The following is a 25199-nucleotide window of genomic DNA, read 5'->3' on the forward strand; positions in this document are numbered from 1 at the left end:
GCTGTTTTGGCAGCAAAAGGGGGACATACTCAATATTAGGCAGGTGGTCATAATGGTATGGCTGATCAGTGTATGTGCTCCATGAAATATTGCAGTACATTTAATAGAGAAGTGCACACTTCGCTGCCCTTTACATCATAAATGCATGGTGGTGGACAACAACTTGAATGTACTTTACCTGACAATCAGTTGTTTCATATGGTATGATGTTACAGTATTTTATGCATTATGTCTGTATAATAACCTTGTACCATATGGTATTTTACAATAATTCTTGTTTTATTCTCCTCTATTATAAAACAATAACTGCATGTATTTCATGCAATTGTTCAATGCAGAACTATATTTCTCTGTCACTGTGGAACAACAACTGTACATGAAGAGATACAAAGGTGCCTCTTCACTTGCTACCCATAACAGAGGATTGATTGGTGGTCATTGAAGCAAAAAAGTCATTCCACCTACACGAACTATCCAATATAATGAAATCAATTAAGTCTGTAAATGCAATATGAATACAGATGCATAACTGGTTACAATACATATGTTCTGGTCCTACACTGCTTTGACCAATAAAGTTTTTCCCTGTGCTTCTACTTCGGATAAGAACGCATACCATGTTCCAAGGCCGTAATCACAATATATGTTGGGGGGGACACATCCCCCCCAATATTCAGATACGCTCAAAATGTTCCCCCCAATATATTGACAAATAAATAAAATAAAAAATGTGCTATGCTATAAGAGGCAACCATGCACCGCCGTCCAAAAATAATCATTAGCATATGTAAACATAATCATAACTAAACGTAACAAATTGACATTATTACTACTGGTTCTAGTTTTACGGTTTTCTGCAGTTCTGGGTGTAGTTTGTCCAAGTGTTGTTGCTGTACCACAGAAGCAGTAGGTCAATTGCTATTGGTACGTACATTCTATGACAAACACTGTACTCTCTTATTACTTTCAAAGGTATTAAAAAGTGGAAAACTAAAATGTAATATGAGTGTTACGTATATCTTCCTGTCGATTGTGATTGTTTAAACATCAACACGTCATTTTGCACTGGAACTGTAATTGTGGAAATGAATAATAGTTGGCTAAAAAGCGTCAGTAATTGCCTGGAGTGTAAACAAAGGTTTTGGGTGAAAATGGGCTGATTTGCGAGTGCTAATCAGTCAACCACCACATTGGTGCTCCTGTGTGTTTTCAACTAACGTTAATGTCTTACGTTAATGATTTGGTTAGAAATTTCAGAAAGCCCAGGTGAAGTCTGCCTAAAGTGTCAATCATTTATGTTGCGCTGCATGTGTTATTTGTGCAGACAGTATTCATTTTCATTGATTGCATATTCTTATAGTATACTGTATAGCTGTATTTGCTTATAATAAATTGCATTATTAGTGTTTGTTTGATTAAAGTGCAAGCAGTTTTATTAGTCAGCTTTCATTCACAGTGAGTGTCAGGATGGCAGTGATATTCATCCGTTTTGGGCAGTCTCAGAAAATAAAAGTTGAGAGCAGTGAGAAAATGAGTACTAGTCAGATGATAGAAGTATGCAGAGCTACAGGTAAGTTGCAATGATGGTCCTGGAGAAACAGGACCCCCCCTCCCCCGCCTTGCTATGTTCCTTCTCTAAGCACAGACATGACAAACGACCGAACACAGCCCAGGCTGGAGGAGACTGATACCATTTGCAAACTGTTGTTTTGATTGGTTAAAATAATTTACCGGAAGTTACGTCGAAAGTTGTGAATCGAGAGGGATTTTGATGTGAAATTTAGAGTGGTCACATTTTCAACCTAAAATACGTTTACTTTTATTCTTCGCCTTTACATTATAATCACATTCACATGGAAGTAAAATACAATGCAGAGACAAAGACAGTGTCAAACAGTGTGGTTGTATAGAACATTTAGAGGCGTTTTACTTGCTATGGACTAGCCAGCTAACTATGAACGTGTTCCATTGTCTGCTACTTGTTACCTAACCAATTGCTACCTAGCTAGGCTATATAGCTTCAAAACACAAATAACTTGTCACTGCACTTTTTCGACACAAGTCAAGTGACGTACGCAACATGCCGGAGATAAAACTCAAGCACATCGTGTCTTGCAGCACCGAAGACAATGTAAGTTGTCCAATTGGCTAGGCTAAATTGTTAGCCTCCTACTTCCAGTATAATAACTTGTTAGCTTGCTAGCTACATAGTTTTTAAAGTTTTCTTCTGATTGAGAGACTATGTTGACTCTATTGTCCTGTATGTACAGTCACTGTTTATTACTTTATTGTAGCACACCGATTTCAAATAATCGTTGTAATAGTACGGCATTGTATTTGCATGCGCTACCGTTTAATCATTCTTGAATCTGATGTCTTAGTGAAAGCAAATAGTAGCCAACTACAGTTGTCAGTGGTAACAGCAGCAGTTTGTGTTATAATTTGGTGTAGTTAGTCCTGATCTTCTTGTATTACAGACTCACAAGGCTGATAACCTGCTGAGTTCTGACACCTACAGGAAATGGAAAGCAGCGAGACCTGGGGAGAAACAAACCTCAGTTATTATTCAGGTGTGCCTAAACATCAGGCTTTTATTTTTTGTTCCATGGGTTATCCATCTGTTACATGTTGCCAGAGAAAATACTTTTATCGACAAGCCAGAATGTTGACTAAAATAGTACAAAAAATGTATCCTTAAATGTATATCTGTCTGGTTTGTTATTTGGGTAGTAGGAAGTGCAGATTAATTGTCCAAAGTAAAGTTTTATTAACTTTATGTTTTGGGGTGCTTTTATTTCTAGTTTGGATTTTCATACTCCTGATGTGATGGGATGTGGGAAGAATCAGAGATTTTTTTACTCTGCCATTGTTTTGAAAATGCAAACCAGAAATGGAAACATCCAAACAATATACAGACCAGCTGACTTCAAAGTGGATATTGTCTCAGATTACCTCTTATATAAAACCAATCATTGCACAACAAAATAAAGTTACTTTTTCCAGTTTTCAGCGTACAGTAAAAAAACTAGTTAGATTAATCCTTAAGTATTTTGCCTATGAGATGGCATTGAATGTATACTAATAGTATTACTTCATAATTTTTTGGTCATTCCATTTGGATGCATTCAACTCTATCCAGTAGCTGAAATATGAATAGATGTGATTTAAATGTTCAGTAGTAAATTTAAATACAGCATTATTCAAACTTTGTTATAGACAGTATGAAATATTTTCCAGCATTTTATGTAGTGCAATTGAATTCCTTGTTGTGATTTGAACTATTTTGTACTTTCTAACCACTTTCGTTTTTCCTGTTGTTTCAGTTTGAGAAAGAAGAGCAGGTGCACAGCATAGACATGGGAAATGAAGGTTCTGCTTTCATTGAGGTCCTGGTGGGACACTCAACCTCCATGAAAGACCAGGACTTTGAGGTATGCCACCATATTCCTGTTTGTAGTATTTTTTGTGGAGTTTGTAGTAGTTTCGGCTTTTATGTCATTGCCTACCAACATACTTAATATATTGAGAAAAACTAGCTATGGTAACGGAACAAACATAGCAAACGCCATTGCGTGACATGAATATATTCTTCAGTGTTCTGACACAGGCTGTACCTTCAAATCAGTAAAAGGTGTTAAAAACACTTAACGTCTCCAATTTAACTTGTTTTTTATTCAGTTTATTAACACACTGTGATTTTTTTCAATCCCTATTCTGAATTGAGGTAATCTCTGCTGTTTACACTGTTTGGAAATTATGCATCATCCTAATAATACATCGTAATTGCATTTTTGGCTAAAAGAAACAAAGTTAAATATTTTATCCAAATCATGCAATTATTTTTCTATCTCTCACAGGTTCTGCTGGTCACGTCCTCCTTCATGTCCCCAACAGAGAGTCGCAACGGGACCAACACCAACAGAGTGCGCTTCTTTGGCCCTAACCAGCTGGTGAAGGCTCATGCCCAGGAGAAATGGGACCGTGTCAAGATTATATGCAGCCAGCCATACAGCAAGGTGAGTCACACGCCACCAAGAACATGTGGTCAGACAGCATTGTGATGACGACTGGCATGCATTTGTCCAATGGCATTAAAGGTGTTTCTTCTAGGAAAGCAGGTACTGTAAAGGCAAGCTCAGTAGCTGCTATTAGTTGATGATCCAACCACTGACAGGGAAAGCATTAACATGTTGCTGAACATTGATTTGCCAGATATCTTGTTAGGTTTTCACTTTGCTGATGCGTTGATTAGATAGTCGCTTGAAGCCTTTCATGTAAGAACTGCATGTGCTTCAGACAGAATGACCCAGATTAGAGCTCAGTTAAAGCATATGCTTCATTTTAGTTGCTCCTCGTAAAATGAAATAGCAGCACAGCTACATTATTATTAGGAATCCACACTCACGCATGTGGGAAAACTTTAATTTATAACATAGCACTATGGAATTGCGTTTGTTTGTATTTAATGAATGATAAGCATAATCTTTGTCATTTGTTAACTTTGCTTACCTTTATCTGTCAGACTTCAAGTATATAAAAAAGACAGCTTTCCAGTGGGTTTACTTGCTTTTTCACATATGAATATATTACATTCAGTGACTCCCAAAACATTTCTCAAGACATCGAGACAACCCACAAAACGTTTGGTTTTTGGCAGACATAACAAGAAAAACGTTGTCCAAAATGCTACTCTTTTCACTCATCCATAGACTGCATATTTAAGTACATGAAATCAGTATGTACAGTTTCTTTTATCATTCTGGATCCATTCATGTAAGGTTTTGGTAAAAAATCTAACAGTAAAATAAGATAGCGTCAAATACTTTTCCACAGCACTGTAAATGTGATTGTATTTTATTTACATGTCAAATAATAATTTGACTGAACAAACTGTTTTATTTTCACTGTCAGACAATAGCGTATGGACTGGCCTTTGTGAAGTTCCATTCACCACCCGACAAAAGTGATCCACAACCCACAACTCCTCCAGTAAGAGAAACTCTGCTTCTATTCCTCTTGAAGCCCTGAGAGTTGCCCATTTTTTGTATTCATTTGGGTTGATGACTGATGTTGGAATATTTTCCAACAGATTAATGTACCTTGTTGCTTCCACACAGGTGGGGTGGCTGTAGTCTAGACCACATTTGAGCAGCACATAAAAAAAAAAAAAAAATCTGCTGCATTTATTTTGAATTTGGAGTTTATACTGTGAACAGCTTTAAGTGCACTGTCATTTCCAAAAATCTTCTCTCCCAACACAAATTTTACCTATGACAGAAACTGACTAAGCTGGGCCAGTTCCGGGTGAAGGATGACTCCCCCTCAGTCGGCCCTAGTTTACAGCCGGGCGCCCTCTTCTTCAACAGAGAGAGCACCTCCAAACCCAGCCCAGCCCTCAAAGGTAAGCCTGCTGGTACTCCATAACGTTCCTTATTGACATGTATGTGTACTGACTGAATGGTAGGCCACGTAAGGTCTGCTGATGGGGTGTGTGATGTCCTCCCTCAACAGTCTCGCCACAGACTGAGAAGCTGAGCTATGCAGCGGCAGCACTGCAGTCAGTGTCTGGGTCTGGGTCCTCTTTAGCCCCGACATCCTCCACCTCTCCCTCACCACAGGTAAGAGGCAGGGCATGGTGTTTCTGGGACCCGACTGGTGCACATTCAAGATTCAGGGCTCTTTTAGGAAATATACCTTTGGGCACAGCATGACTCCTAATTAACATTAAACGACCTTCATCTCCTAGCATGATGCTGCTTGTTTCAAATGTCATCTCATTGTCTCTGTAGTGGGCTGTTTTGACCAGTGCTTTATGCAGCCATATTAAAATCAGGTGCCATGTGTTTATTTTTACTGTTGATACAATAGTGTATGGTTGACTGGGCCCTAATAACTAATGTGGATTAATGTTACCTCCAGTTCCTTATGTTGACCATTAGGACGCTTTACTTTATACAGTAGTGCTCATAAGTTAGCGAACCCTGGCAGAAAATGTGAAATTTTGGCATTGATTTTGAAAATATGACTGATCATGCATAAAAAGTGTTTTATTTAAGGATAGTGATTATATGAAGTCATTTATTATTATTAGCTCCTTTTTAAATCATAATGATAACAGAAATCACCCAAATGGCACAAATCAAAATTTTACATACCCTTGAATGTTTGGCCTTGTTACAGACAAACAAGGTGACACACACAGGTGAAAATGATAATTAAAGGTGAATTTCCCACACCTGTGGCTAATTAAATTGCAATTAGTGTCTTCGTATAAATGGTTGTTAGCTCTCACATGGATGCACTGAGCAGGCTAGATACTGAGCCATGAGGAACAGAAAAGAACTGTCAAAAGACCTGCTTAACAAGGTAATGGAACTTTATAAAGATGGAAAAGGATATAAAAACATATCCAAAGCTTTGCCAGTCAGTACTGTTCAATCACTTATTAAAAAGTGGAACATTTGGAGATCTCTTGATACTAAGCCGACAAAGAAAGATTTCAGCCAAAACTGCCAGAAGAATTGTTTGGGACACACAAAAAAAACACAGCCTGTACTTCAGGGGAAATACAGGATGCTCTGGAAAAAGACGGTGTGGTTGTTTCAAGGAGCACAATACGACGATACTTGAACAAAAATGAGCTGCATGGTCTAGTTGCCAGAAAGAAGCCTTTACTGCACCAATGCCACAAAAAATCCCTGTTACAATATACCTGTCAACACCTTGACACGCATCACAGCTTCTGGCACACTGTAATTTGGGGTGACGAGAACAAAATAGAGCTTTATTCTCGTTTATTCTCGCAACCATAAGCGCTATGTTTGAGGAGGGGTCAACAAGGCCTGTAGTGAACAGAATACCATCCCCACTGTGAAGCATGGTGGTGGCTCATTGATGTTTTGGGTGTGTGTGAGCTCTAAAGGCACTGGGAATCTTGTGAAAATTTATGGTAAGATGAATGCCGCATGCTATCAGAAAATACTGGCAGACAAGGGGCAATACCCAGTATTAAGAACTAAGGGTATACAGACTTCTGAACAGAGGTCAGTAAAAAAAAAATGTGTTGCCATGTTTTGTTTTATGATTGTGCCATTCTGTTATGACCTACAGTTGAATGTGAATCCTATAAGAAAAAAAAGACATGTGTTTTGCCTGCTCACTCATGTTGTCTTTACAAATGGTACATATATTATGAATTCTCCAAGGGTAACTCTGTATCTCTCGTTCCTTATCTTGTCTTTACCAGGCCCCGGTTAAGAGGAAGTTTGAGTTCACTAAGGAGCGCCAGTCTGCCCTTGCTCCGCCCCCCTCAAAGAAACCCAGTCCCATGGGCTCCCCTGAACGAGGCTCTACCACCCCCAAACCAAAGACCAAACCCAGTCCCCCCAGCCTCAACACTCCCAAAGGTAAAAAACACAGAGCCAGCCGGTCACGCAGTCAGCCAGCCAGCCGGTCACGCAGTCAGCCAGCCAGCCGGTCACGCAGTCAGCCAGCCAGCCGGTCACGCAGTCAGCCAGCCAGTCATGCAGCCAGCCATTCAGACATCCAGCCTAAGCATAACCAATGAACAACACTACTATGGTTGTCAAAAAGATGTCCAAAACACTGACCCCCCCCACATACACACAACCAGACTCAAACAGCTATTGTTTTGGGATGTTTTACAAATGTAGATTATATTTATTATTTATTTTCAAATCCAATAAAGCAATATCTGTCATGATGGTGAAGTATTGTACATTGCAAGTGTATTGTTTGCTCTATCAAATACAGCAAATACATGGTTTACAAGCCTTGTGACAGCATTTGCTTTGGGTATGGCTTTGCAAGATTAGGGTTTTGGAGACTTATATGTCAGTTTTATTTAGCAGTTTTTTTACTTTTCGGGTGTACAGAGTGTAACTTTATATTGAGCAACTTCCTCAATTCCTATAATTCAGGCAACTTCCTGGGTAACTAAGATGTGAAAAGCTGTTCAGAATTTTTGGATGCAAAAATATATAAAAATGTGTTAACACGATTCACTCCTTTCTTCTCCTTGGGTTAATAAATGAATTCACCAGCCTAAAGGCCAATGTATACTTTCACTTTTTGTTGCAGGAAGGTTCACAATTTGTGCATTTTTTTGGATCTTTCGTCAGATTGTGCTCTAATAATTTTCTAGCTTTTTTGGGTCATATAGGCTCACATTAGGGTAGTATTATTGCTGTTTTCCCCTCTTCCACCCACTTTTTTTTTGACAAAACATAATAGGAGTATACATGCTGAAAACATTTGCATGCGGATGAGAAATCATTCATTCTGCCGTACGACCAAATTATATTCCAACCTTTAGTCTTACGGACTGTCCTGTCTTGAAGCCTCCCCTGCTCAGAAAACCTCTGAAAAAAAGAAGAGGGATGTCCAGTCCAAACCAGAAGCCAAAAGCAGATCTTCCAAAGCCAGGTCCAGCTCCTCAGAGGCCCCAGTCCCCCTCAACAAGGTCATGGAGGGAGTGGTGTTTGTGCTGAGTGGCTTCCAGAACCCTTTCCGGGCAGACCTGAGGGACAAGGCCCTGGCCATGGGGGCCAAGTACCGTCCCGACTGGACCCCTGATGCCACGCATCTCATGTGAGTAGAGGAGTGGGGATGGAGGAAATGCAGGGATAGGGAGCTGGTAGTTTAGGTTGTACTCTCTAGCTGTGTTTTCACTGTAATCTTAATTGGTTCAGGTAAATTCTCTGTTGAATGAGTTGAAAACGTGAAGGCGTTGGAAACCGCTTAACAGGTATTGTGTGGAATTTGACAAAGCGTGTGGCTCGTATTTTGTACTATAAGTATTAGTAATATTTGTAGGGAAATCAGGAATAGTATTATCAAGAAGGGTGAGTAGTTTGTCAGTGGGACACAATGATTTCCATTAAAACGCTCAAAAGTCCAATATGTGTCCTTCACAATACTCTTCCTATATCCTTCAGCACACACAAGTTTCATTTGGGCTACAACATTTTTGGTACATTAGCTACATTTCTATTGGATACCAGAGGCATTGCTAGGATCACAATGCATTGGAAGCTTAGCCTCACCCCTGTGCAGAAAGAGTGGGTGGAAGAACATTTGAATGTACATGCCAGCTGCCTACACTTATACATTGTCATTCAGACATCAGCTCTTCAGCTGCACTTCTTATATTTATCTTAAAATAATGATTCAAAAAAAATTCTGTATATCTATAGGCGCAAGAATCAGGTGCCAACAATGACACGCCCTGTAACCGGAGGGCTTACTCTCTCTCGGCGGACTTGCACAAAATGCGCACGTGCCTAATAGTGTGAAGTAGATCTGCTGCTTGAATAACACCCAGAGGACCCAAAACATTGGCGTTATATTATTTTTTGAGGGCTTTAATTAAGGCCATTATGGGAATTAGTGATGAATAGATCCGGGCTATAGCCCCGGACTCTCAGGCCTAATAACGCCCCTTCTGGATAGTGCATTGGTTTTACTCTATTTCCACTATAGCTCTGTCATTACGTCTTCAACTGTGTCCGTAAGAAAGGCAGTCGCAATAACAAAACTTTTACTGGCACAAACGATTGAGCTTTTTTTGAGGGAATTTGGCCAATAAAATGTTCTTTAATATCAAAAAAATTATCACAGCACAAACAGTTAAGCCTTTTTCGCTGTACTTTTGCGTTGGGGGGTGCAACTTCACACCGGTAAAATGCCTTCTATCATTTGTGCTCCGTTTGTGCCGGTCAACGTTTTGTTTGTGCTGCTGTAATTTTTTTGATATTAGTCTAAATATTTTATAGATCATTCTGAGGTCACTCAGCCCCCCAACATGCTCCAAATCCACTCAAATTAAGCCAAATCGCTTGTGCTGGTTAAAGTTTTGTTTTTGCCACTGTCTTTCCTACCGATACAGTTAAATATGTAATGACAGAGCTATAGTGGAAAGAGAGTGCATTGTCTTTACTATTCAGTAGAAATATATGTTACCAAAAACATATATGTTACCAAAAACATAACCTTTACCAGCACCAACAGAGCACAAATGACTGAGCCTATTTTGAGTGAATTTGGAGCTGGTTGGGGGGCTGAGTGACCTCAGAATGACCTATAAAATATTTATTTATATCTAAAAAAAATATAGCAGCACAAATGAAAATGTTAACGCACAAACAGAGCACAAACAATTAAGCCCATTCTGCCAACGTTTTGTGTTGGGTGGGGGCGGGGGGCAACTTCACGCAGGTCTTTTCTCAGTTTAGTCCACAACAATGTAGAGGGGATAGGAGGATGTTTGCAGCCACTGTCCCTTTGAGTCCTGGTCTAAAGTAGTGCACCAAACGGATCAGGGTACTCCACTCTTATCCTCCGAGGTCCGGAGCCTGCTGGTTTTCTGTCCTACCTCATCATTACTGTCACCCACCCAGTGTACCAGGTCTAAATTGGTCCCTGATTGCAATGAGAAGGATTGTTGCTTTGGGGATTTGGGATGCGTGGGGTTAAGCAGCAATCTTATTTCCTTTCTCCAGCTGTGCCTTCTCCAACACCCCCAAGTACAGCCAGGTGAAGTCAGCAGGAGGCATCATCGTCAGGAAAGAGTGGGTGCTGGACTGCCACAAGAGGAAGCAGAACATCTCGTTTAAACAGTAAGTGGAGAGGGAGGTGGAAAAACCGCTAGAGAAAGGACAGTGAATGGTTATTGGGACCAAGTACATTTCGAATAGGAAGTATGTTTCAAATGAATGGGTTTTCAGTCTCTGCCATCCACGCACTATCTGAAGGCATTCACTTCAAAGGTCTTTGAATCAAGCAAATTAATTGAAGTTGGCACTGAATGACATTTCTTAGCGCAGTTTGCCAAGGCTTCACCTGTGCCCGCGTGGTTTGAGTCAAGGCCGCTGTGATAGTTTGTTCAGCCTCCTGTTATCCTAGAATGATGACCGTCCTCATTTATGAGCCCAGTGAAGAGCCCTTATGTTCAGTCAGATCAATGGCTTCTTCAAATTACATAACTGAATCTCGTGTTCATCAAAGCCAGGCCTTTGATAGTAAGTAACTGTTGAACTGTTGAGGTTTTCAAAGCTGAGTTTTCTCTTTACAGTCACTGCTTCAATGAGTTCACTGACCTGGATACTTGCTTCAAGACGTGTTCAAAAGCTTGATCTTACTTACTTTGCCAATAAAGTAGCAGTGGCAATATTGGAATGCATTTGCGTATGTTAGCATTTATTTGTATTTAAAGTCTTTGGGATGTGTATCAGTGTATCAAAACACACAAACTATGTTTTCTAACACTGGGTTTTAAACCGTTCCTCACAATAAGCTCATTGACTCTGATGGTGTCTTCGTAACGTGAAGGTTTGTGTGTTGCACGGATGTACGTTAGGATTAGTGTCCTACTTCAGGGCACACTTGTTTGGTTTCCACGTCCAATCACTGTTCAGCAACCCTGTCTGCTCTAGACAGCTCTCCGCCCACCTCCTTAGTCACTCTACTTTCAGTACAGAGGATCCCTTTTTCCTTCCACTCATCCATCCTGCTTCTCTCATCCCTCGTTCCTCATCCACCCCGGGTCTATTGTGAGGCTCTGGTTTTGGAGAGCTCTGAGTGTCTGTTCCTTATTTAAAAGCCACATCTGCTATGGGTAATTAATATGACCACTTCCTTTGAAGAAGTTGAGTGCTCACACAGACATGCAGGCACGCGCCCACCACCCTATTACACACACACACACCACACAGCCCAGCCAGTGCAAACCGGTGACACACAGCTATACTTCTATACAGTATCTACGACACTGAACTAGTTGGCATTTTTTTTTACCTTTGCCCTTGAGCGAATGCTTCAAAGTGAAGTGAGTGACAGAGGAGAGGAGGGAAGGGGCACGTGCTGACACGCCACGCTCAAGTAGCATCACGAGGAACTAGCGGCCACAATGGAATGAATGGGAAGTAAATGGGTAAACAGGCTTAGTAATTGCCTGGATTAATGAAGGATCCATCCGTAACATCTGAAGTGTCTTATGTAAACATTCTAGCAATCACTGACCCAGGGTGCGTACGAAACGGCGCTCTTTTCACTATTTAGTACGTATATCTTAGCCCTGGCTCATTAGGAGTAGAGTTCTATTTGGGAGTGGATCTCTGTTGTTCAACGTGATTATGATAAGGCGTGGTGATAGGAAAGCCCACACAAAGACGTTGTCTTAGGCAAATGAGAATTAAACCAAGAACCAGTGTTTGCCTTGTAACCATGTTCTTCTCTTCAAAAGCCCTTGACCTTTTCATAATTGGAATCTAAGAATGAGTCGATAGATTCAGTCCGTTCAATAAATGTTTATGTCTAAGACTGAGTAACTGCTAATCATTGTCACAGTTGATGTGTTGACCGTGAAGGGGTCACTATGACATTCTTATGGTTACGTCACCAATGAAGGTGCCTTTGAGGACGCTGTTCACTTCTGCATTTAGTAGCTTGTTGTTCATCATCACAATGCTGCTCTATTACAGGGTTGAGCAACTTTTTTCGTCGTCGTACTGTCTGCTTTTATTCTACGTTGGTCTGGATGTCAAAACAAAATTCTTTCTGCACTCAATTCTGAGTCTTAGCAACCTCTGGGTGCTGAGTCCCCTGTGCTCAGCATGGTGGCGGGTTACTGGCGAAACTCAGACGATGACTTCCGCTGAGTGGCTAGGTGTTTTAAAAGCATCAGCGGACACTCTTGATATGAATAAAGCAATTCACGGTCCACTATAAATAAACAATTAACATTAACCATTAAACATTTTGCAAGAGAGGATTTCCATTTGCATGTCAAGTCTCAAAGACACACACAAAGAAATGTCGTTATTACCATGTGCAGTTGTTCCGTTTCCTCCAGTAAATTGGGCCAGATTTCTAAAAACGTTTTTTTTAATTTGGGGTACTGCGTGTTTAAAAAAAGAAAAAATATTATTATTATTATTATTATTTTTAAGTGTGCAGGAAGTGAATAGGTCTGAATACTTTCTGAAGCTCCTGTTCGTAACCATACTGAATATGAGGTGATGAAGTGCTGGGAGAGTGATATGGACGGCCCTGTCTCGGTACGCTAAGCATATAGTGGTGTGAGTGGAAATTTTCCAATCTAAACAGTGCTGTAGGATATAAGAAATCAAAGCACGGAGTAAAGCAGCCACCATGTGAGTTGGCCTGATAACCCTCACCTGTGCCGTTACCTTCCAGCTGTCGTCTTGGTGACTAGACAGGCTGGAGGGTGTAGGTGCGGAAAAAAGTAATGCACTTCTGATTGAGAGTCGAGTGTGAGTGTGTGTGTGTAGTTTGGCTCTGCCACTTTTGAGGTTCCATTTCAGCTCAGAGCCACGTCAACAAGGTGTCCCAAATCCACCCCATCCATTCCCTTTACCAGACTTAATTTTTAATTCTGACATTTATTTGCTTCATAAAAGCCCAATTTCATGTATACGCGTACATTCTTTTAAAAAAAGTAGGGACTTACCCTCCTCTATGTGTACATGCTTCGTTGACAGATGGAGAAACAGGGCAAATACAAGCCTTGTAAAACAAACCACAATATTCAGTCATGTCTGAGCGGTTAAGGACTTTCCTCAAGGGCATGCTCCCTCCATACTGCTCACTCTCCCGTCAACAGACCTTCTCTGTGGGGTGGCTCCAGGTACTGTGACATGCTGGCTCCCCTTTGATAAGTGTCTCATAACCTATTTACTGGTGTCATGGCCGGGGTTCCACTTTCAAAAGGACCTTGGTCGTCTTCGTGCTTGATGGATGTTGTTATGCTAGGATGTCCACAAAGGCAATATAGTTTGACCCTTGAAGTATACTAACTTAATGTCAAATGAAATCACTCCTGAGTGTTTTGGAAGCCTTGGGCATTTTCTGTATTTCTTGGTAACATCCACAAAACTCTGCAAGTGTTCCTAAACAAATCTTCTATTCCTACTTAAAGTAACATTTACTCCAAACTGGCACAGGACCTAATTCAGTTGGAAAAATGTCCTAATGCATCCAACAAGTTTGTAAAGCTGCAAATGTTATGTTTTCGTGGCCTTGAAAGAATTTTGGACCAAAGAGTAAAATGTTGCAGCTTCAGATATTGGCATTTCTTCATCACTGTTGTTCACATTTATTTATTTATTTTTTTGTCCAACAAGCTGCAGCTAATGGTGATTGTAATAAAATACTACAAGATGTTCAATTATCTCTGTCTGCATTTCCACTCTTTCTGTTTCCACAAGGTACCTGATGGATGGAGCAGAGTCCAGTTCAGAGGAGAGCGATGCAGGAGAGGATGAAGAGAGTGAGGAGGAACAGGAGAAGGTGAGGGTCTTTTTCTCTTCTGTTAGTAACTGACTAGAGGAGGATATGGGTCTTTTTCTCTCCTGTTAGTAACAGAGTAGAGGAGGAAGAGGGTATTTTTCTCTCCTGTTAGTAACAGACTAGAGGATGAGGGTATTTTTCTCTCCTGTTAGTAACAGACTAGAGGATGAGGGTATTTTTCTCTCCTGTTAGTAACTGACTAGAGGATGAGGGTCTTTTTCTCTTCTGTTAGTAACTGACTAGAGGATGAGGGTCTTTTTCTGTCCTGTTACTAATAGACTAGCAGTACACCCCCGCTTCATTATTTTGGTTCCATTCCCTCTTCGACAGACTCCACAAAAAAGAAGAGAAGATGAACGGCTACCAACCCCCAAGAAGACCCTGGTTAAGACCCCCATTAAGGATGAGGATGAGTATGGAGGCTCCACAGACGCAGATGAACCAGGTTCGGATTACAAATGTCTACGCCCAGCCTGGTTCAGACAAACTAGATTTTCTCAGTCCTGTTGTAAAAGTTCCCAAAACTCTTACAACTATTTAAATATAAATTAAAAGTCGACTTGTTTCTTTGTTTTTCCCTCAATTATGTTACCCTTCGAGGTTTTAGCATAATATTCCTATATACATGAAATGTAGCCACATGGCATCAATGATAATATCATGAGAACACTTAGCACTTTCAAATGGTTTACCAAAACTATCTTAAAAAAAAAAGACATAATAACATCTAAGAAATCATTTTGGTAACAGGACTGAATGTTGAGATTGACATTCTTTTTTATCATTTTTTTTATTATCATATTGTGAGAACTACAGTGGATATAAGTCTACACACCCCTGTTAAAATGGCAGGTTCTAGTGATGTAAAAGAATGAGACAAGGATAAATCATGTCAGAACCTTTTCCACCTTTAATGTGACCTATAACGTGAATAATTCAATTGAAAATCTAACTGAAATCTTTGAGGGCAAAAAAAACAAACTAAAAAACTCAAAATAACCTGCTTAAGGGTGTGCACACCCTTAAACTAATACTTTGTTGAACACCTTTTGATTTTATTACAGCACTCAGTCTTTTTGTCTATTAGCATGGCACATATTTGCCCACTCTTCTTTGCAAAAGCGCTCCAAATCTGTCAGATTGGGAGGACATCTCCTGTGCACAGCCCTCTTCAGATCACCCCACAGATGTTTAATTGGATTCAGGTCTGGACTCTGACTGGGCCATTCCAAAACATTAATCTTCTTCTGGTGAAGCCATGCTTTTGTGGATTTGGATGTGTGCTTTGGGTCGTTGTCATGCTGAAAGATGAACTTCCTCTTCATCTTCAGCTTTCTAACGGACGCCTGAAGGTTTTGTGCCAAAGTTGCCTGGTATTTGGAACTGTTCATTATTCCCTCCACCCTGACTAAGGCCCCAGTTCCAGCAGAAGAAAAACAGCCCCAAAGCATAATGCTGCTACCACCATGCTTCACTGTGGGTATGGTGTTCTTTCGGTGATGTGCAGTGTTGTTTTTGCGCCAAACATTCCTTCTGGAAATAAGGCCAAAAAGTTCAACCTTGGTTTCATTTGACCATAACACATTTTCCCACATGCTTTTGGCGGACTTGATGTTTGTTTTTGCAAATTTCAGCCATGCTTGGATGTTTTTCTTTTTAAGAAATGGCTTCCGTCTTGCCACCCTACCCCATAGCCCATTCATATGAAGAATACAGGAGAGCCAGTACTTGCCAGCAATTCCTGCAGTTCCTTTAATGTTGCTGTAGGCCCCTTGAAGCCTCCCTGACCAGTTTTCAGACATTTTGGAGGGACGTCCTGTTCTTGGTTATGTCTCTGTTGTGCCATATTTTCTCCTCTTGATGATTACTGTCTTCACTGTGTTCCATGATATATCTAACGCTTTGGAAATTATTTTGTACTCTTCTCCTGACTGATATCTTTCAACAATAAGATCCCTCTTATGCTTTGGAAGCTCTCTTGTGGACTATGGCTTTTGCTCTGAGATGCAACTAAGAAAATGTCCGGAAGATCCTACTAGAACAACTGAACATTATTTGCGATTAATCAGAGTCACTTCAATGATGCCAGGTGTGTAATGACTTCTATTTAACATAAGTTTGAAGGTGATTGGTTAATTCTGAACACATCCACATCCCCAGTTATAAGAGGGTGTGCACACTTATGCAACCAGGTTATTGTAAGGTTTTTATTTTTCATTTTTCCCCCTTGAAAATTTCAGTTTGTTTTTCATTTGGATTGTTCACATTAAAAAGTGGAAAAAGTTCTGACATGATTTATCTTTCTCATTCTTTTACATCACAAAAACCTGCCATTTTCACAGTGGTGTGTAGACTATTTATATCCACTGTAACTTTTGGTCTTCCTATGGCCTTCAGGAGACTCATTATGCTACTTCTTGTTGCTCTTGCGACTTGTGGAATGTCCCACAATTTTATAAAGAGGAATTTGTCTGGGTAACAGGACTGTGTGAAAACCTGGGGACACAACAGTTGTTTAAAATTTAGCTAACATATTATGAATTTCCGATGAGAAAATATTTTTTATGTCTAAATTGGATATAGTCACACAATAATACAAAAACATATTTCTGGAGGATTCTAATCATTATATTTCCTGGTGGGGTGTAGTGTTAGAGAGTGGGGATGGGCTAAAATCCTATTTGTTCTGTGTTCTAGGTAGTTTTTATTGAAGTTCTACATGATGTATCTTCAAATTGCAATTAGGACAAAGTGCAGGACACTGATTAATAATATAATGTATTAAACAGATACTTTTCATGCATAGTTATACATGTAATGTCCTGGGGACGGAAAATGCTCTGATTCGGCGGAATGGCCCATATACTGTATATCTCAAAGCATCCCATTTAGTGTGTCCCGGTTTTGCATTGTTTATATGAATTAATGAGTGGTAACGTCAATAGTGATGTTTCTTTGACAACACACAGAGGACGGTAAAGTATTAACTTGTTAAGAATCAAGAATCTGTTCACTCAGTTGTTCATTCAATGTTTATTGACCCTACTTCTTTAATTCGTGGTCACTCCCAACTAACTGCCATAAGAGAAAGGCCTAAGCGTTGCTAAGGCAATATCTTTGAGGTGCACTTAAAGGGTGCTTGTGGAGAAGTCTTCAGACATCTTGCTTGATTAAGAGATAGCTGAGCTACACCTGAGACAGACGGAAGAGGAGATTGAGCAGGTGGTAAAAGGGATAGCCTTCCCCCAAGAAGTAATGGAGAGAGGAAATAGAGAGGGTTGAGACACCATGTACCTTTGACTGATGAACGATGATTCTCTGGTTGACATTTTGATTATCCAGAACAGTCAAGATTTCTTCAGATATTCAGTAGAACAGTGCGTTTACGGCGAACAACGGAAATACGGAATGCAGTTCTGAATACAGTTATTGTTGCCTCTTTCGAGGTTACTAGATAGTGTTTATTGTAGATGAATGAAAGACCTCTGAGTTATGGTTGAAAAAGTGATGATGAAGAGACATTGTCTGGCTGACACAAATTTCCAGAAACTTGTTCCATCGTATTTTCTCGCCGATATTCACGTTGATATTATTTCCGTTTGACCCAGTTCTTACTTAAGTGAGCACAGAAAAGGTTAGGAGTTAAAAAGCTTGATGGGCTTTAATACATTAGCTGTTGTCGCTGGCTGAGGGCGCGATGGAGGGAAGGACAAAACCACCAAGACTTAAAACAATGGGAATTAAAGGTGAGGGTAAAAGGGACTGAGGGAAAGAGCAAGGGGATGTAGAAATAAAGCAGGGAAGGACTGCTTTAATGGAGTGCATGGAGGTATAATCGGTTTGACGACGGTCATTAAAAGTACTGTGAGAGAGGAATTGACTTTCAGAGGACAAGTGGGACATAATAAGTGGTACCTGTGCAGAGAATCGCTGCCCAGAGACTTGTGCATGATTCTCATTTCTATGGTAATGCTAGGACAGGAGTGTGTTATCCAACTACTTTCACTCCTGAGGTCAGAAAAGATGGAGGAGGGATGAATTCTGTCAATCGACTACAAGCAGCTTTCTTTTCTGGTCCCCTTTAACCAAAGGCACCTTCCCAGGAAAAGAGGGAGGAACGGATAGGTCTACCTCAATAATGTAGAAGGCGCTTCCTCTCCTGCTTCCTTTCTTACTGATTGGAAAATACTTGTATGAGGCAACTAACCTTAAACAAGGGCCTAAGCACTGGAGTGTGCTTAATTAAGAATATGGGGATTGTCTCCCATTCAACTTCTTCTGATGCACGTTAATAACATATTATTTTGCTGATGCAGGTTAATTAATCTTAATGCACTCTATATGCCTTGTTTAGCTGGCCTTCTTTAGTCACCCATAGGCTGAGTCACTGGTATACATTCACATTTGGGGTTTACTACCATCTTATTTCTGCATTTTTTGTTTTCTGTAATGTGTTGGGTAAACACTGTCCTAAATTCCCAAACTGAATTAGAATATAAAGCATTTTGTGTGCTCAGCTCCATTGGCTGGAACACCTTAAACTTTTCTAAATTGGAAGAACTTGTCCCACTGTGTGCATTTAATTAATTGATCAAGGACATTACAGCTGATTCCTTGACTTGTCAATATTTTTGTCTTGTTTTGGGATCTCTGTTTTTTATTAAATTACTTAAATTTGTTGTATGTTGTCTGTCTGTAATTCTGAAATAATGACTTAGGACAGGCTTCTTATCTGGGCGAGGATACCCCTGATAAGAGATTTCTAATGTTGATGAGTCTTTCCTGGTTAAATAAAAAAAAAAAGTAATGTTGTTCTTTTGAAGCAGGTAAATTATGGGTCATTCTTATGCAGGTTAATAACATGTTATTCTTCTGATTCTGCCAAATGTTTTTGTCCTAGTGCAGATCAATAACATGTCATTATTATTTTCCTCTTCCACAGATGATGAGTCTGGCATGGACACAGAGGACGAGTTGAAAAGGTAAGAAACCAATGGGAAGTCATCAAGGGTCCAACCCATGACCAATGGGAAGTCATTATACTGTGGCATGGGTCCAACCCATGACCAATGGAAAGTCATCATGCTGTGCCGTGGGTCCAACCCATGTCCTCCCACTGTGGTTCTGAGACAGTGTCTTCCTGCTATATAACCACAGCAAATGAGCTCTTTTGTAATTTTACAACCTGGGTTGTGCTTCAATAATGATCAATGACAGAAATCGTTCTGAGATATAGATTAACGAAACCAGCTGGTTTTGTCAGTGAATTGCAGAGGCTTGTTTCTGAAATGGATCTGCGTTGCTCCTGGAGATAATGATAAACCGATATGCCTCAGACCCTGGTTCAATTGTTTAAAGAGACATGATGCTCCATTGGAAATCCTAAGACAGAATTCCAACCTTGCAAACAAGCAATTGGTTGGAAGACAAAATGTCAGCGACAGCTGATTCTAGTCCATTGGAACAGACAGGAGTGTGTCCCTCTCCCCAAACTACACACGTAAACCTCTTTTTGTTGTGGATTGTGATTGGTGGGGATCAGCCTGGGACAGGCTGACATCATTGTTTTTTGGAGGATCGGGTGAAGTTGGGACTGTTTTACCTTGGAAGTGTTTGTGCAATGTTTGCAATGCTGCTGTTATTTTAAGTCTTTATTTATGTTTAGTAATGCTTAGTTTGATTATTTGGGCCTTATGAGTTAGATTTGTTCGAGCTATTCGGCATAAGCCTGGCTCAAGGACACTCAGCTCTGGGATTCAAATCAGCAGTATTTTGTTTTCTGGTCCTTTAGTAACTCAGGCAACAGCACAAGGTGCTCAAGGTCTGGTGACAATGCTATCTTTTCTCGCACATTTTTAAATGGAGAGAAAAAAGGGCACGATCAGAAATGTGCCTACTTGTTATTCAAAGCTGTGCACGTTTTGCAATTTTGCTGATATTGTCAGGGTTTGTTTAGCATGCCAAAGGTCTTCTAAATTGATAACTGTCAAACTGAATTATTTACAACAAAAATGCTTTTATTTTCTTATTGCAACGTGTATCTGGATGTGTATATAGAAATGTACTAGTGCAGGAAAGGGGAATCCGTAGTTACTGTGGTGTAGTACATTAATTCAAAATCTAATAATTCACTCCACACGGAAAAGTCCATAGTCAAATGGTCTTGAGTCGAACATAACCCTTGCACTCAAGCGCCTCCTGTAATTTAAAAGTTTGTTTGCTTTGTTCTGTTGGCAGAAATGTCTGACTCTGTCAGTTCTCTTTGTGGCATCACAATTTTCAGGGGTGGTGTTTTTATTCAATGACACCAGCAGAGCATCTGTCAGCAGTTTAACGAGTGTTCTCTCTCGTCTGCAGGGTAGAAAGCACAAGTCGGCAGAAGAAAGGAGAGAAGGAGAGGAAGGAAATGAAGGAGGAGGACCCTTATGGGGCGTCGACGGATGAGAACACAGACGCAGAGGCCGAGGAGGACAAGCCCATCCCAGAGCTACCAGGTCCTTCTATTTACCCATGCCTGCTTCTCTGTCTGGTCCCTCTGTTCTGGCTGTCTTCCAGTCGGTCAGTTGTCCCTCCATCTGCCTGTCTTCCAGTCGGTCAGTTGTCCCTCCATCTGGCTGTCTTCCAGTCTGTCAGTTGTCCCTCCATCTGCCTGTCTTCCAGTCGGTCAGTTGTCCCTCCATCTGGCTGTCTTTCAGCTGGTCAATTGTCCTTCCATCTGACTCTTTCCAAACTTGTCTACATTCCCTGAACTGACCGGCTAATTCTGTTGTCTTGCTTTTGTATGTTCTGTCAATCTGACATCTCTGCGTCTAGCATATTTGGTCTGGTTTGTGTCTGGCTCCCTCAGTCGTTCTCTTGTCTTTCCCTGTCTGTCCGGTTTACCAGTCTCTCTGTCTGTGTGGTCAGGTAACTAGTCTGCCTCTGTAAAATTGCAATCCAATTTTCTCTAGGCAATAATTACAGCAATACTATGCAGTGGGTCTCATCCAGTTGTCTTTTGTGTTCTCTATAATTTTTCGGACTCAGATTTCCTGACTGGAAAGCGATTCTTTCTCTACGGCAAATTCCCCAACAATGACCGCCGACTGCTCCTGCGATACATCATAGCTTTTAATGGGTAAGGAAGGAAAGACAAAATGAGAATTGGGGACATTTCTCCTTTAACAGTAGTACTTAAAGGGGAATAGTGGCAAATAACTAAGATATCTCTGAGTTTATTAATCGCTTGTAGTAATTGTAGGACTGTCTCTATGCACTCTACCCTCTCACTCAGGGAGATCAGGGGCGAGCTGGCAGGAGTGCATTATCAGAGGGTTACACTGCTGTCCCTCCGCTAATGGGATTTGCTAGAACTCTGTGAACTAACAATAATCTACAGTAAAAACACAAATGTGTGGAACCCCAATTGGTTGGAGTACATACTATATACATTTTATGTGATACATTTCAGTCACTGGCTTTAATGTTATGTGGAAGTAATACAATTGATTGTGATATTAATACTCACGTGTGATTTTATTCTTACTCTTTCCTGCTCACTTTGCCCTTCCCAATATCTCTGACTCTCCTTCTCCAGGGAGGTGGAGGACTACATGAGTGAGAAGGTCCAGTTTGTTGTCACTGGCGAGGGATGGCATGACTCCTTCGAAGATGTGAGTTTGACCTCTAAACTAGAAGGTGCCGTCTTAGTTGTGCTTGCAAAAAAGTAAGGACAGAGCCCGTTTAGGTGCCATTAACTACGAAAAACACTGTAATGGTTTAACAGATTCATCCACTTTTAGGATTGAAATGAAATCACATCGCCCCAGCTTCCAAATGATCATATTTGGTAGTAGTAGTAGCAGCAGATGATCGTCTAGTACAGGGATAGTGTTATTGGGTTTAAATGAATTTGTCAAGTCAAAAGGATTTCATAAACAACAACGGAAATAAGAAATGTGCTCCCGAATAGATTTAAAAAAATAACTAATACAGTGATAAACATTGATCAACATCTGAACCAGGTTGTTTCTCTAGCACTTTATATATTGGAATAAGTTTCACTTTAAAATCATAATTTACAATGGCTTCAAGGTAGTGGCATATTTCAGGGAAATCTTTTGATAAATTGTTTACCTATCTCAGACCCTTATTTGGTGCAACACTGTTGTGTGATGAAATATTACTCGTTCAGTAGTGCCTTTTGATGTATTTCTGCGGCAGGGGCATCTGTATTGCACTCCAGCTCATCTGCAATGCAGAGTGCCTATTCCAAGTATTGGGCTGTTGAAATTTGCGTTGAGCCATTTGGGTTCAGTCTCTGAAAAACACTGTACTCCTTAATTATGTACCGCTCACACACACGTCTTTCTCGCTCCTCTCTCTCTCTCGCGCCCCTCTTTCCCTCGTGTCTGTCTCTCTCTCGTGTCTCTCTCTGCCACAGGCGCTGATGGAGAATGGTAATTTGAGCTTTGTCAAGCCCACATGGATATTTGCCATCAATGATCGACAGAAGATGCTTCCATATCAGCCGTACACTGTTGTCCCTTGAGACTTTGCAAGTTTGCTCTTTCACACAAACAGCAGGATTGTCAAAATGGTATGAATGGCGTGTGTTGAAGCCATAAACACTTTCTTTGCTTAGCCATTGGGCTTTTGTGTCAAACTCTTTATATTTTACCGTTAGCCACCCAGAGAGCTAAATGAAATGTTTTCCCAGCCAGAGATGGCGCATGTTAGACTGTTATTACCGGTGTACATAAAGACATCTCTGTCCTACACTGACGTGGTCGTTTCCACCTCCAATACCTCAGGGCTCATGTAAGTTCCAGTCACCACTCATGTCCCGATAAGTGACTGTCTTTGATAGTGGGGTGGGTGTTAGAACTTTGACTGAGGTGCGTCAGAAGTGGCACTCTAATCCTTAAAGTGCTGTAGTACACTACTTTTGACTGGATCCCTTGCCAAATGTAGTGCACCAGTACATAGGATGCCATTCGCTGACATTAGAGTTAGCTAGTTATTTAAGGGCGCTGACACTCAGGACCACAGTAGATTCATAGAATATATGGCTTTCATCCCTGTTGCTAGGTAGGAATGTGAAATGAGCTTCAGGGATTGGTTGGTCTTTTTCAAACTTATTTTTTACAAGCAACTTTAGATAAATAAATGGCTTTATAGTTTAATTTGTAGATTAGTACTGTAGTATTACATGTGTGTTTTGTTTTATTCATGTTGTATGCTGTTTGAATCTTATAAAGATACGATTTTCTTTCATTTTCAATGTGACTTTGTTTTAGTTTTTGCTTGGTTATTTAGGGAATATGTTAGGACCTCGATGTGAGTTATTACAGTCTTGGCTTTCAGATTCTTATTTTTTGTTTGTTTCTGATTAATTAAGTGAATTAATTAAAATAATTGATTTTAAATTAAATTGCACTAAATGTTTTTATTCTTCAACTGAACTGTAATAAGAATTGTCTGTTGAGGAAGAGTGGAAGTGCATTTTATGAAGAGACGCGTCTGGTCCCACCAAGTCTCCAGTACACCCTTGGTGATGTTAATCAGGGTGCTGCATAACATTTTCTTCTCTAAAGATCTGGAACACCAGGTGTGGGCCATCAGCCCCACCCTCCTGAGTTCACCTGAGGTGAGTGAACTGGAATGTAATTATATTCATGATATTTTGGACATTTATCTGTAGTGTTTGAATTTCCCCTGTTCCCCTTAAAGGGCTGAATAGTCTGATATGCTTTATTGTTCTGTATGGGTTATGGATCAAACTTCACAAGAACATTGTTTGGGGGAGTGTTTTAGATATATCTCTAGAAAAAAGAGACCACTGTACCTTTTTCTGTCCTTTCCAAAAAAGTTGAAAAGGAATGTTTTGAGTGAGGAACAGAAGCATTCAATTAGCAGTGGTCTCTTAATTTTAACCCTTCTGTTCCTCACTCAAAACCTTCCTTTTTGACTTTTTGGGAAAGGAAAGGAAAAGGTGCAGTGGTCTCTTCATTTTTAGTAGACAGTTAGACTACTGTAGTTGGGAGGACGTTGAATTGTGTTGGTACGTAACTATATTTTGTATTGTATCTTTATTACTTGATTGGAATACATTTAATTACTTTGGAATATAGATTACTACGGCATTCCTTGTTCATCTTCCTTCTCAAGTTCGTATAGCTACTGGTGGTTACACACACACACAAGTCTAAGTGACCAGACTTGGTGTCCCTAAGTCCTGGATTTTTGAAGTAGTCTGGTTAGGCTCAAGAACACAACATTGTCTGGTCATCCCTGAGTCGTGGGCATTTAACCTTCAGTACAATGGCATGTGTGCCCATGGTTTGTGTCAAACGACCTACACCTTGTGTTTACAAAGAATATGGAGTCAGATTATTAGATACTAAATTATCACATGGGTCATGGATTCTCATTTGCATTATGATAACTGAGATAGGCACATACACATATGTAAATCGAGGTGACCAGACTGATCGTCTCTGAGTTCTGTGATGCTACACGGTCCCTTGTCTTCTGGACTTGATTGAGGAGGAGCATTGAGGATGACATAGGCTGTGAAACACATTATCTTTTAAATGTTTGGTTTGTGATGAATGATTAGCTACCTTCCAACATATCATGGTCATCTATGACTGTGTATGTTTACAAAGAATATGGAGTCAGATTATTAGATGTTAAATTATCACATAGGTCATGGATTCTCATTTGCATTAATTCTCCTACCTGTCCATTCTAAAGGCTTTTCCTTATTCCCCATACTACTCAACCATGTAGAATTGAGATTGTTTGAATGCTCCTGTACTCATAGTATCTTTAACATTGAATCATTTGTATTCCTCTCTTCATCTTTTAATTTCCCCCTATATTTCCCC

At 40.3% G+C, this 25199-nt stretch overlaps 1 protein-coding gene across 1 annotated transcript; it reads left to right on the forward strand.

Moving 5' to 3' along the window:
- Positions 1 to 1747: 1747 nt before the first annotated feature.
- On the forward strand, positions 1748 to 23692 carry xrcc1 (X-ray repair complementing defective repair in Chinese hamster cells 1). Its single transcript, XM_010867839.4, has 17 exons — positions 1748 to 2131; positions 2478 to 2570; positions 3324 to 3431; positions 3858 to 4016; positions 4912 to 4989; positions 5278 to 5401; positions 5512 to 5618; positions 7247 to 7406; positions 8361 to 8610; positions 10521 to 10637; positions 14247 to 14328; positions 14659 to 14773; positions 19271 to 19310; positions 20686 to 20822; positions 21355 to 21445; positions 21905 to 21980; positions 22751 to 23692. The coding sequence occupies exons 1-17, from the start codon at positions 2081 to 2083 to the stop codon at positions 22856 to 22858; spliced, it is 1896 nt and encodes a 631-aa protein (XP_010866141.2). The 5' UTR covers positions 1748 to 2080; the 3' UTR covers positions 22859 to 23692.
- Positions 23693 to 25199: the final 1507 nt, after the last annotated feature.

Source organism: Esox lucius, chromosome 20 (genome assembly GCF_011004845.1).
Source record: "Esox lucius isolate fEsoLuc1 chromosome 20, fEsoLuc1.pri, whole genome shotgun sequence".
In the NCBI taxonomy this organism is placed as follows: Eukaryota; Metazoa; Chordata; class Actinopteri; order Esociformes; family Esocidae; genus Esox; species Esox lucius.

Coding starts and splice junctions, on each gene's coding strand:
- xrcc1 (XM_010867839.4), top strand. CDS start 2,081: ATGCCGGAGATAAAACTCAAGCACATCGTGTCTTGCAGCACCGAAGAC. Junction 19,311..20,685: donor ACAGAGGACGAGTTGAAAAG/GTAAGAAACCAA, acceptor TCTCGTCTGCAG/GGTAGAAAGCACAAGTCGGC. Junction 21,981..22,750: donor GGCATGACTCCTTCGAAGAT/GTGAGTTTGACC, acceptor TCTCTGCCACAG/GCGCTGATGGAGAATGGTAA.